General features: G+C 46.8%; 2 protein-coding genes across 2 annotated transcripts in view; one reads left to right on the forward strand and one right to left on the reverse strand.

Moving 5' to 3' along the window:
• Nucleotides 1-258: 258 nt before the first annotated feature.
• aqp11 (aquaporin 11) lies at nucleotides 259-3343 on the reverse strand. Its single transcript, XM_079873634.1, has 3 exons — nucleotides 2449-3343; nucleotides 1979-2095; nucleotides 259-1315 (listed from the first exon to the last, which is right to left on the reverse strand). The coding sequence occupies exons 1-3, from the start codon at nucleotides 3044-3046 to the stop codon at nucleotides 1203-1205; spliced, it is 828 nt and encodes a 275-aa protein (XP_079729760.1). The 5' UTR covers nucleotides 3047-3343; the 3' UTR covers nucleotides 259-1202.
• pak1 (p21 protein (Cdc42/Rac)-activated kinase 1) overlaps nucleotides 2757-13536 on the forward strand; it is a 74262-nt gene continuing 63482 nt past the window's right edge. The window contains exon 1 of the mRNA XM_079873629.1: nucleotides 2757-2827. The gene's annotated coding sequence lies outside the window, so the exon portion shown is untranslated. The remainder of the gene's footprint in view (nucleotides 2828-13536) is intronic.

Consider the following 13536-nt stretch of genomic DNA (forward strand, 5'->3'; position numbering starts at 1 on the left):
TGACTTAAACATCCAAGTTGTATTGAACTTAAAAATTTAAGGCAGCAACTTATTTTTATGTATTCCTGCGTTTTGAGTAATGTTGGATTATGAAATAAAGACTATTTGAGTATTGTCCTTCGTTGTGCGATTTGACCAGCCTTCAATGTGAAAGTATGTTTCCAGTACTCAAAGGTAAGATTAAAGCTGGAATTTGACAGCACAAGTCCATTATGTCAACAATTTTTCATGAGTGAATGTCTTATGCAACCAACATCTCACAATATTTCACTTTATTTGCTTGTCTTTTATTGCTTTGGCAGCTTAGTAAAACAAAATGCCATATCACTTTGATCAAGACATCTGAGTTCAAAGGTCTGCCTGTTTGACCTCTCAGGTTAAATAACCACAGATCCATGTGTTTTATGTAAGGTTTAATACTAACAAAAAAGACTAATAAATAGGTTTTAGTACTCCATCATTTAATTTCTTGTAACACAGAATTTGTGTTATGCCATATTTTACATTTTGCATTTGCTTGTAGACGTGGCATTATATCTGGTCTGGTTCACCCTGCTTATTTTACCCAGCATAATCCAAAGGCACTGCAAAACTGTGCTTAATAATAATAATAATAAACATTTATTTGTTTAGCACTTTTCATACATAGAACGAACAAACAAAACAATCACACAATGTAAATATAAAAATATTCGAAAACAACTATAAAGGTTCAGCATGTAAAATAAAGTAAATTGGCAAAATAGATTTTATTTATTTTATTCTTAAGATTACTAATACAGTAACATTTACCTATTACTAAGAATCATCGCTAATATAACAAAACACAAAATAGTATCCCAACAGGACTGTTAGAATACTTCCCATGTGTCTTATTCCAGGAATGTCCATTTGTTAAGATGACAGTTTGTAATGGTCACAAATGCTTCTCGGCACACTATGTGCTGTAAACCTGCAGATATGTGTCATTACATAATCATTGTGCTTCATGAATTTGCATGCTGTCATTAAAAAAAAAAAAAAAAAGACATTTAAGACATTTTGAAAGCAATGTCAGTAAAACCCTTCTAAAAATGAACAGTATGGTCCCTCCAGTTTCATTATTACTTTAAGAGGAGCTGGAAAATTACAGTGTCCTGTATATTCACCGTATATAACTACATATGGATGAGTAATTACTATTTATATTTTATTAAACCGTCTTAATTCATCTTTTTCTTCTTGAGTCCATTAGATTTTGGGTGCTTTGGAATTGTGCTTTTCCCTGAAATGGCTGGGATCACTTTGTCAAAAAGAAGCAGAGAGCCTGTCATTCCTGTAATGACACAAAAAGAGAGGAAAACCAGCATGAAACTCTGAATATACTGTTGAAACTCAGAGAACTGTAAATTTATTGCTGTTATTAACAAACTACTATATGAGTGAACATCCATGGGCTGTATCTGTAACATGCAAATGTGTTTTTATTCTGGCACTAAAGACATTTGGTAACACTTTACAATAAGGTTCACTAGTTAACATTAGTTAATGTATTAACTAACATGAACTAATCAACTAATGAGCAATGCATTTGTTACAGTATTTTTTAGTCTTTGTTAAAGTTAGTTAATAAAAATACAGCTGTTTATTGTTTGTTCATGTTAGTTTAGAGTGCATTAACTAATGTTAACAAATACAACCTTTGATTTTAATAAAGTATTAGTAAATGTTGAAATTAATATTAACTAAGATTAATAAATGCTGAAGTATTGTACATTCTTAGTTCATGTTAACTAAGGTAGTTAACTAATGAACCTTATTGTAAAGTGTTACACATTTTATTGTTTTGTCTTATTATGTGTTATTACTTGTGAAGTGTTTGACAGGATACACTTTTTTTCTACCAAATAATACCATCAGTTGATCACACAACAGTCTCAGTCTCTTTTTTTTTTATGGATCTGGCCAAAGGTCAAAGTAATGTTGTAATCGTGCTCACCTGCTATTGGCCCCATCCAGTACACAAAACCGTACTCTGCAAAAGTGTTTCCAGGACAGGGGAACTGTATAGAGAATGCCAGTGCTGGGTTGAACACAGCTCCAGTGAGATGTCCACCTTTACAAAACACAGTAGCTTCCTGAACACAGTTGCACTGCAGTTAACAGCATATGAATGATACTGAAATATCAATAGACAAGATCTGCATGCTTTAATAAAGAATAGACAGACAGACAGACAGACAGACAGATAGATAGACAGATAGATAGACAGATAGATAGATAGATAGATAGATAGATAGATAGATAGATAGATAGATAGATAGATAGATAGATAGATAGATAGATAGATAGCTAGCTATGATTTGACAATAAAAACACTTGCACTGGCCATACAGTACTGTGGTGGTCCTGAATAATTATTATATTTGAACCATGGTACCATGTGGAATTTTAGATTCGTGCACACACCCGCATAGACTAAAGTGGTGATGACAGCCGCTATTGCATGAACCCGATATTTCTCCTCCACTTTATCCAGGTTCGACACCGCAGAGTGCATCACAAACGCGCAGCTCAGCTCCACCGCGGCGGCCTGCAGCAGAGGGACATTAATGGGGCTGTTCGTGCATTTAAAGTCCATCAGTGTGTGCAGTTCATGCAGGTCAGAGAGCGCCAGTGACCACAGGCGAGGCATCACTAGCCGTGCCACCACAGCCGCGATCAGCTGGCATGAGATCTGTGCCAATGCGCGTCTGCGGGTTTGAGTCCCGCGGTAGAGCTGCTCCAGAGAGCCGGTGGGGTTACAGATCGCACCGTGGAAAGAAAGCACGTGGATCACCGAGATGAGGTACGTGAGGGTCAGTCCGATCTGCGGCTCCAGTCTGCCCACCTCCGCGAGCAGCTTTAACTCGTGCGTGCACGCGCACAACTGAAAAGTGGAAATAAACTCCAGCACATAGGTGGTCCAGTTACGATTTGGGAACAGATATGAAGCTGCCCTTCTTGCCACCTCGCTAAAAACTACAATTCCCACCAGTAAGGACAGAGAGACGGTGAGATAAGCCATCTCTGCCAGCTCCTTACGGCCTCGCTACGAATAATCATTCAAAACTCCAATCCTGTCAGGAAACTTTGGTGTAGAGCGGTTCCGCCTTTGCGCCATTTACCCCGCCTACTACAATTCAATATGTGCAGCTACTTGACTCATGAATATTAAATACTTGCTTCCGGGAGTGCTCAAGCACGTAACCTTCTTCATATTAACAGAGCCCGTCTACATTCTCTGATTTTAATGATCCAACCTTTATCGTAACAGCGATTCGGATTTCGTCAGCTGACTAGCACCCACGTCTGTCCTTCAGCCAATCGGGTAGGAGAATGTATTGTTACGTAAAAATATGCATGACTCAATCCTCTACCGTAGTAGGATTTGAAAAGAACTTCGTCTGGTGTTGCCAGAGGTTACCAGAATAAACATTTATCTGCAAAATAAATAAATCTGACCAGAAATGAACAAATATTGACTCCCCAAATCACTGTATGCCCTTTTAATCTAACAGAATATTATACTGTTGAGACGGGCAGTTTTACCTTAAGCTTCTTTATAATAATATAATATAGGCTATAATATAGGCAGGTTGAGGTTAAGAGTGAGGAGGTGCTCTGAGTGGGTAACCACTTTCCTGCATCTCTTGGAACATCTGAATGCCAGGTTACTATATCTCTCATTATTATCAGAACACATTTTACATGGGGAAAACCAGTTTTTTGGTCTATAATTTATTAATTTAAGAAGGTCCATACTTTAAAGCTCTTGATTCTAACTTGTCCTTGGCCTTATGAAAAAGTATAGCATATGCTAGTTCTTGTAGGCTAATTGTTTAACTATTACATTTGTTACAATAAGGATGTAATTACAGCTCAATTCGACATTGAAAAATGCTACCTATCAGATTGTGCTACCAGCATCATATTCATGTTGTCGGAGTCTTTATTAACGTCCATATCTACCCCTACCCCTACCTTTCTCCCTCTCTCTGACAGCGAGTTGACTCATAAACCCGCCTCCCCTCACTCACTAGTTTCATTTGCTCAGGATGAATATTGTTGCTGTTCCAGGGCTTGAATTTTAGTGTGGGATTGCACTTATTGCACATAAATTTACACATTCACGCAAATTATGAGCTCACAACCAAAGTGCACATAAAGCTCCCTCTAAATTGAGTTTGTTTTCGCTGCCTATTGTGCCTAAACAGTCAAATACACATAAATTGCCTTTGCAATTAGAGGCCTGTTTCAAAGAAACAGTTGGAGGCCCCACATGTAGACACTCAATGGCTCTGTGGATTTGTTTGAAACTCTTTTTGTTGGTAAAATAGTGCAAAAACAGACAATGTTCTTAGACTAAAATAAAAGTCACCTAACATTAACTTTATTGAACTGTTGAATGAAATCAATAGGCTATCACATTTGCAATTGTGTTGATATTCGGGAAAACGGCACTCTATGGCCTGTTCTAAATGAGCTCATACAAGGACATTTTTGACCCATATCTTGAATTTTGGGGGCACAATGGTGAGAGTTGTAAACACAATGGTGTTCTTCTTCCACTAGGGGTTTTTGCGTCATGGCATTTGTTTCCAGGCGAACCAAAAAAGAGCGCGACACAAGTCTCCCGGAAATCCTGTAGAATTCAACCAATCAGATCGCAACTTCGAAAATCCTGAAGTGTTTCCAGAAAAGTGTGCCATATGCATCAGACGTTCAGCAAACGGTCCGTGGGCGTGACGTCTGATGCTGAGACTAGGTGAAACAGCAACGACTGATGTCTATTTGGTAGTTCTCCCCGTTAAATATCGATGGTCAAGCCCTGAATATAATATAATATAATATATGAGCAATATCACACGAGCAGCAGTGCGATATGGCTGTATATCAGCACGGCTGTGATTCGGCCGAGGCTACTAGAGTGATATTGCTTTTATACGTGAGTAAGTACACGTGAGTAAATAAATAAGAAACAACAATGGAGTGTCTTTTAAACCCCTCTTTGTGCAGAACTACTTCCTTCCGCCATAGATTCAAATCTCAAGTTGACAGTTTGACAGTGGACCCAAGTTTCCGTTACTAATTCGAAAACGTCACTTTAGAATTAGTAACAAAAGAACGTTGAGTCACTTGACTGAAGCTTATATTTTATAAAACAATATCCAATCCTTGATTCTGATTCTTGACCGCTTCACCCAACGGTTCTATGTATCACTACCGATCACTACACAACACCCCTAGCAACCACTCTTATAGCCCTATTCGCACTGGATTAATATTATCTGGGGACCTCGTGTGATTTAGAAATGACCCACCCACATCGCATTCGCACGGGATAAGCGAAGCCTGTGATTTTACTGACTTATCTCCCGGATATGATGTCAATAGGCTATTGCTTGGAAATGTCTTGTTGTTATAGGTCTAGCTGTATGATATATCATAAACAGAAGAATGTTCCTTACCACATGCTGCTATACATGTCATCCATCTCCATCTAATCATTCTTTTTGTTTTTGCTCTTCTGATGGTTTTCAGCTTTCTTTTTCTCCAAATTGTATAGTTGTATCGTATCATGGTGTATAGCGATATGACCCAGCACCCAAAATACTATCAAAACACTCCAACGCAGCCTCCATTCTTCGCGAAAGGATTCACACGGACTAATATTATCACAGGACCTCGATGTTCGGCGAAATATGGTAGGTCATTTGCGGGGGAATTTTTACTTTACAAATTACAGACTCTTAAATGTCGTATTTACGAGTTGAACGCACGTGAATGCCACCACAATGTCGTAAATACGAGTGGGAAGCTCTGGATTTTCTTTAAAGGGTCATGAAACCCCCCTATTTCAGCTCAAGTCTAGCTCACAATCTTTTTGAAAAATGCAACTTAAAATGGGCGTGGATGGCTATGAGAAGAAGGGAGGGGAGTGGCTGTGGTATGGGTGTGGTATGGCACGGCAGGGCACACCTGTGTTTGTTGTCCATAACATACGCCTGCCCATACCATAACCCCACCACCACGGGCCACTCGATCCACAATGTTGACATCAGCAAACCGCTCACCCACACGACGCCATACACACTGTCTGCCATCTGCCCTGTACAGTGAAAACCGGGATTCATCCGTGAAGAGAACACCTCTCCAAAGTGCCAGACGCCATCGAATGTGAGCATTTGCCCACTCAAGTCGGTTACGACAACGAACTGCAGTCAGGTCGAGACCCCGATGAGGACGACGAGCATGCAGATGAGCTTCCCTGAGACGGTCTCTGACAGTTTGTGCAGAAATTCTTTGGTTATGCAAACCGAATGTTGCAGCACCAGTCCGGGTGGCTGGTCTCAGACGATCTTGGAGGTGAAGACGCTGGATGTGGAGGTCCTGTGCTGGTGTGGTTACACGTGGTCTGTGGTTGTGAGGCCGGTTGGATGTACTGCCAAATTCTCTGAAACGCCTTTGGAGACGGCTTATGGTAGAGAAATGAACATGCTGTGTGATAAAACTGCACATTTTAGAGTGGCCTTTTATTGTGGCCAGCCTAAGGCACACATGTGCAATAATCATGCTGTAATCAGCATCTTGATATGCCACACCTGTGAGGTGGATGGATTATCTCGGCAAAGGAGAAGTGCTCACTAACACAGATTTAGACAGATTTGTGAACAATAATTGAGAGAAATAGGCCTTATGTGTACATAGAAAAAGTCTTAGATCTTTGAGTTCAGCTCATGAAAAATTGGGGCAAAAACAACAGTGTTGCGTTTATAATTTTATTCAGTGTAATTAAGAGAATGTAGGCTACGCCGCCATCTTACTCCGACGAAAGTGACTTGAACGCGTCGTAAACACGACTTCCCACCTCGTAAATACGAACTTTCCAGGAGGACTTGAACGCACCATTGAAGCTTATGGAGTAGAGTATTGTGAGAGATCGAGTGTACCTGCATTTACAGTAGATAGCATTTTCCTTCTGGACAGTCCTATATTCATAATAAAACTCAGTTTGAACGTCCTCAAGATTAGGACGTTAGGATAGATTGTCCTCTTAACGGGGTTTTCCTTGCCCTTACAGGCTAATCATTTGTCAATTGCGTCTTGCTTCGTGTTAACAACAAGTTCAGTCCTTTCAATATAAAAGTCTTCTCTACTGACTGACTCACTCATAAAAACGTCTCCGGTTACTTTCGTAACCTCGGTTCCCTGAAAGGCAAGGAACGAGACATTACGGATGTCGTTTATGGGAACTCCTCTCATCCTTCACTTCCGCTGAAATCTTATAGGCTAACGCCAGCAAAGCTGGCCAATTGACGCAAATATGCAAATACTGAAACCCCGTTGCAGATATAATGCAAGTGCAGCGTCAATACCCTTTAGAATCGAACAAACGCTAAATCAATAGCGAACACGGCGGCGAGCATAATGTCTCGTTCCTTGCCTTTCAGGGAACCGAGGTTACGAAAGTAACCGGAGACGTTCCCTATCAAGGCTACGGAACTCGACATTACGGATGTCGTATATGGGAACTGTATAGAATCCCGCCGTGGCAGCAAACCACTGAACAGACCCAATACAAACCTCGCCCCCAGAATGTAAGCGCCTGATAGGCCGAGATTGACCAATAGTGAACCTCTAACCTCCGATAGGTCCAAAGGGACCAATCACAAGCTCACAAACACTACCGGAATTTGCATATCCCGGGCAGTATAAACGGGGGAAGGTTGCACTGTAGACCAACAGGGCAACAACAACAGAGAAAGCCAACGCATAGCGGTGACAATAGTATAACACACAATAGCACACAGAACAACTCATAAGCAAAGCGCAGAGCAGCTCTCTAATGCTGTGTAAGCGATCAACTCACTGAAAGCACTCGAGACGCTACAGAGGGCAAATCCAACTTGTAAAATCTGGCAAACGTGTTCCGAGAAGACCAGCCAGCCGCAAGACATAAATCTTGAATAGACATACCCTTAGTCCAAGCCCACGAGGAGGCAATCGCCCTAGTCGAATGAGCCTTGATGTTCAGGGGACATTCCTGTCCCAGACAATCATAAGCCAAAACAATAGCGTCCACAATCCAGTGAGCAAGCCTCTGTTTTGAGACCCCCCGTCCCTTGTTGCATCCACCAAAGCACACAAACAGCTGGTCCGATTGTCGAAACGCGGCCGAGCGAGAAATGTATTCTCGGAGCGCTCTGACTGGGCAAATAGCACTCTGAGCATCCGAACCCTGAGAGGTTGATGGCTCAGCGGACAGGGCAGGTAGAGAAACGATCTGCGCTCTGAACGGGGTATTGAGCGACTTAGGAACATAACCTGGCCTCGGTCTGAGAGTAAAATTACAGTTTCCCGGTCCAAAGCGAATACAATCTTCACTTACAGAGAAAGCCTGTAAATCCCCAACCCGCTTCGCCGAGGCGAGAGCGAGAAGCAGAGCCATTTTAGCCGATAGCTCCTTAATGGCAATCGAGGCAAGGGGCTCGAAAGGCGGTCGTGACAAAGCTTCCAAGACCAAAGCTAAATCCCAGGACGGCACAGAAGGCGGCCGTGCAGGGCACAATCTCCTAGCTCCCTTAAGGAACCGTGTCACCGACGCATGTCTACCGATAGACTGTCCGTCAACAGGGGGGTGAAACGCGGCAATAGCAGCCACGTACACCTTCAGGGTGGATGGTAGGCTCCCTTCATCCATCCTATACTGAAGGAAGCGTAGAATATCCGACACAGAACAATCCGCTGGGTCTATACTGACATCCTGACACCATTTAGAGAACACACCCCACTTCAGAGCATACAGACGCCTGGTGGACGGAGCTCGCGCCTCTGCGATGGTATTCAAAACTCGCGAGTGCAGCGCGTCCCGCCCGCTCAGCGACCCTGCAGCGGCCACACATGGAGGCTCCACAGCCCGGGGCTGGGATGCCAAATCGTTCCGCCCGCCTGAGATAGAAGGTCCTTCCTGAGCGGAATCTCCCATGGCTGCCCTGCTAGTAACTCTACCAAATCCGCGAACCAGGGCTGATTCGGCCAGTTCGGGGCTACCAGAGTCACCGCCGCCTTCTCCTCCCTGATTTTGCACAACACCATGGGCAAAATTTTTACCGGAGGGAAAGCATAGAGACAGACTCTCGGCCATCGTGCAGTCAGCGCGTCCACCTCCCGGGGGGAACGGGACAGCGAGAAGAACATCTGACAGTGCGTGTTCTCGCTCGTCGCAAAGAGGTCGACCCCCGCCCTGCCGAAACGATTCCATATCAGCTGAACCGTCCCGGGGTGAAGCCTCCACTCCCCTTGGGGAATCCCGTTTCTCGAGAGCATATCCGCCCCGCGATTTAGAACACCGGGGATGTGCGCCGCTCTCACCGAGAGGAAAAACCGGTCCGCCCATAGCAGAAGGGATTCCGCCTGCCTGAATAGGGCTTTGGAATGTACACCGCCTTGGCGATTTATGTACGAGACCACAGAAGTGTTGTCGGTCCGGATCAACACATGCTGGTGTTCCAGCTGAGACCGGAAAGCTTTTAGAGCTAGAGCGACCGCTTCTAGTTCCAAGCGATTTATGTGCCACTCCATCTGCTTCTCTGACCACCGACCCGAGGCGGGCTTGCCCAAGCAGACCGCTCCCCAACCGGTGGATGAAGCGTCCGTCAGGACCTCCACTCGCCGCGTCACTAAGCCCATAGGGACACCTGAGCTGAAGAGATCTGGGTTCCTCCACGGGACCAAGGCGCGGGCGCATCCGCCGGTGACCATGACGCGCTTGTGGCCAGAATACCACGCACTCGGGGGAACGCGCGCTTTCAGCCAGAGTTGAAGCGGTCTCATATGCAGCAGCCCCAGATGACACACTGAAGAAGCCGCTGCCATCCGTCCCAGTAGCCTCTGAAACTCTTTCAGTGGGACGAGCCTGCCCGGTCTGAAGAGACCGAGAGAAGAACTCAGAGCCTCCGCTCGCTCGGGGGAGAGGCGCGCTCTCATTCTCACCGAATCCAAGCACACTCCCAGGAATGTTGTTAGTCTGGCTCGGTGTGAGCACGCTCTTTTGGACGTTCACCCTCAAACCGAGCATCTCTAAGTGTCGAAGGAGGGCATTCACATGGCTGATCAGCGTTTCTCTCGACTGAGCGAGAACTAGCCAGTCGTCCAGATAGTTCAAGATGCGCATTCCGCTCGATCTGAGGGGTGAAAGTGCCGCGTCTATGCATTTCGAAAACGTTCGGGGGGCTAGGGCCAATCCAAACGGAAGTACCGTATATTGGTACGCCGAATCCTCGAACGCAAACCTCAGGAATCGTCTGTGACGCTTCACTATCTGAACATGAAAGTAAGCGTCCTTTAAATCCACTGAAGCGAACCAATCCCCGGGGCGAATTTGCGCCAGGATTTGCTTCAGTGTTGTCATCCTGAAGGCGCGCTTGTGAAGCGCTCTGTTGACAGGTCTCAGATCCAGAATGGGGCGGAGACCCCCTCCCTTCTTCGGCACAACGAAGTAGCGGCTGTAGAACCCGCTGTCCCGCTTGCTCGGGGGAACTGGTTCTATAGCCTTCTTTTCGAGCAAGCTGCACACTTCCTGCCTCAGCACATGAGCGTTTTGGGGCAAAGTTAATGACTGAATTACGCCGCGGAAGCGGGGTGGTCTGCGTTTGAACTGAAGTGTGTACCCGCGCCGAATTATATTCAACACCCACGGTGAAATGCCCGGAATAGCTTCCCACGCTGCCTGAAAACGACTGAGCGTGGGCTGATCTAAACCTGCGGTCATCGCCGCTGCGGTCATGGCCGCTGTGTGAGTGCTGGGGGTGGTTATTGACCGTGACTCTGCGCTGCTCGAAGGCAGGGCGGGTAACACAGTGTGTGGTGCAAGAGGAGAAAAAAGCTCTGTTTGTGAAGTAGTGATTTGCTTTATTTTTGAAACAACATTGTTTAAAACATTTGCATTCACAAAACAAGTGCACGCGTCGCTCACGGAACTCTGAGGGACCAAGTGCACTAGAGCGCGTCGCTTGGACGCGGGGCCGAACTGCCGCTTCCTCCTCCTCTTGCCCGAGCGGTCAGGACGACTGCTTGGGCCTCGCAGGCGATGCGGTGGGCTTTCTGCGCGGGCTCCTCTGCGTCCTCCTGTTACCTGCTCCTTGCCACTGACCGCTGCGGCCTCTACGGGCGTCCTGTCTCGAGCGGGGCGCTGCCTGTCTTCCGGCCGCAGCCTGGGGTTGGCGGCCTGAGGCTGAGGACGAACGGGAGCGCGGCTGTGGCGGCGGCGGCGCCCTTCGAGGAATGACGTGGCTCATAGCCTTGGCCTTTTTCTGCGTCTCTGAGTAACGCTCGGTGACTTTCTCCATAGCGTCACCGAACAGGCCTGCCGGGGAAATGGGCGCGTTCAGGAGCGTCTTCCTGTCGGCTTCCTGCACGTCGGACAGGGTGAGCCACAGATGTCTGTGGAGGACCACGAGGAAGCCCATAGAACGGCCGATCGCCTGGGCCGAGCGCTTCGTGGCCAGGAGCGCGAGGTCCGTGGCCGAACGGAGATCCCGGATGGCGTCAGCGTCAATAGAGGCGGCGCCATCCAGAGACTTCAGCTGCTTTGCCTGAAGCACTTGGAGAAGGGCCATGGCATGCAGCGCGGATACCGCCTCCCCCGCGGCACCGAAGGCCTTGTTAGCCTGGTGGGCCGTAAATCTGCAGGCTCGGGACGGCAGGCTGCGGTCCGAGCCCAGGGCGGGAGCCGACGGGCAGAGGTGAGCGGCGACGGTCTCCTCGACGGGGGGGATGCTGAGGTAGCCGTGGTCCCCCGCCTCGTCCACGGGGGCAAACATGGCCTGGGTGGAAGTGAGGGTGCGCGCCGATTGCGGGGCCGCCCACGACTTCACCACGTGCTCGTGCACGTCGGGAAAAAACGGTGTTCCTCTTTTCGAAGCGGCCTGACGGCGGCTCGACTGGAGGAACCACGAATCCAGTTTGCTCTTTGAAGGTTCCTCAGGAGCTTTCCAATCGAGGTCGAGCTCCTCGACGGCCTTCGAGAGGATACGGAAGAGCTCGTCCTGCAGGTCCGCCGGGGCGTCCAGCCCCGCGGCCGCCAGCGGTGCGGCCTGCTCTGCACCCCAGTCGATCTCGGAGGCCGACAACGACATGGAGTCGTCCTCCTCACTCGCCCCGAAGGAAACGAAGTCAGAGACGTCGCGCGGGGGTTGAAAGGTGGGGTCGGGGAAGTTCACCGGGAAGCGGACCTCGACTCTGCGGTTGGGGGGGGTGGGGGCTACCAGCGGCTCGGAGGCGGCGGTAGGCCCAATCCCCGCTGCTGCGCGAGCTTCCTCCCTCCTGGCTCTGAGGACTCGAAGGGGCATGTCCGCGCAGAGGTCACAGGACCCCTCGTCCCCGAGGGCAGACTCAGCATGGGCCAGCCCCAAGCACGCGATGCAGAACAATTGCGTGTCAGTGGGGGCGATGGGGGCCGAGCATAGATTGCAAGTAGCTGCCATCGGATGCAGGAGACAGTGTGAGTATCTCCGGCGCAACTTCAACGACGGCGAATATAATCCAGTAAGTTTGTAATATCAGCTTTCTAGCACACGATTTAAGCGTGAAGAGAGAGATTCTAAAGGGTATTGATGCTGCACTTGCATTATATCTGCAACGGGGTTTCAGTATTTGCATATTTGCGTCAATTGGCCAGCTCTGCTGGCGTTAGCCTATAAGATTTCAGCGGAAGTGAAGGATGAGAGGAGTTCCCATATACGACATCCGTAATGTCGAGTTCCGTAGCCTTGATAGGGAACCGTCTTTGCGAAATAAGGGACTGTTCGTTATTTATTTAAGGGGCCACCGGAGGAGTTTTGAGATCTGTTGTCAAAAAAGACATGACCCTCCCTTCGCCAGCAATAATTTTTTCTATGACCCTCCAAAATGATTGTGAAAAAAGGCATGACCCTCCCCGATAATTTATTGATTAGCCTACTTCTGTACTGGTTTGCGCTTGGCAAAGATGTCCAGATAGCCATTGTTTGTTTGTTTTTTAAACCATAAACTCTTGCTTTCTCATTTGGCTGTAACGATAGACCAATGATTCGGTTCGTATCACGATTTTTTATTTTAGATTTGAAAAAAAAAAAGATCATGTTTTCGGTGCTGATGCGGTGTGACGCGTTCAACATGTGGGTGGCGTTGCGAATAAAGCATCTTAAATCTGTCACAAAGAACCGGCAAAAGTAATGATTATTAATATGTCAAATATAGCTAGACATTTTAATTGTTTTTAATAAACAAGTGTTTTCTGTGTCGACTGCAAAGATGAAGTTGACGATGCGTCGCGATCGTCTCAGAACGCGCCAGAGAGAAATGCACATTTCATAAGGAGAAAGCAGTCTGTTTTCCTTCGTTTTGAATTGTTCTGCATGTTTAAAAGTAGACATTTCAAGCTTTCTATATTTCTCAGGTCTATGAGGCAAGTAGCATACCTTAGCCTACGCTGAGTTTCGGTTCATTTATGAGACAAGAGTCCAGGGGTGCGTT

Source organism: Squalius cephalus, assembly GCF_949319135.1.
Source record: "Squalius cephalus genome assembly, chromosome: 6".
Lineage (NCBI taxonomy): Eukaryota > Metazoa > Chordata > Actinopteri > Cypriniformes > Leuciscidae > Squalius > Squalius cephalus.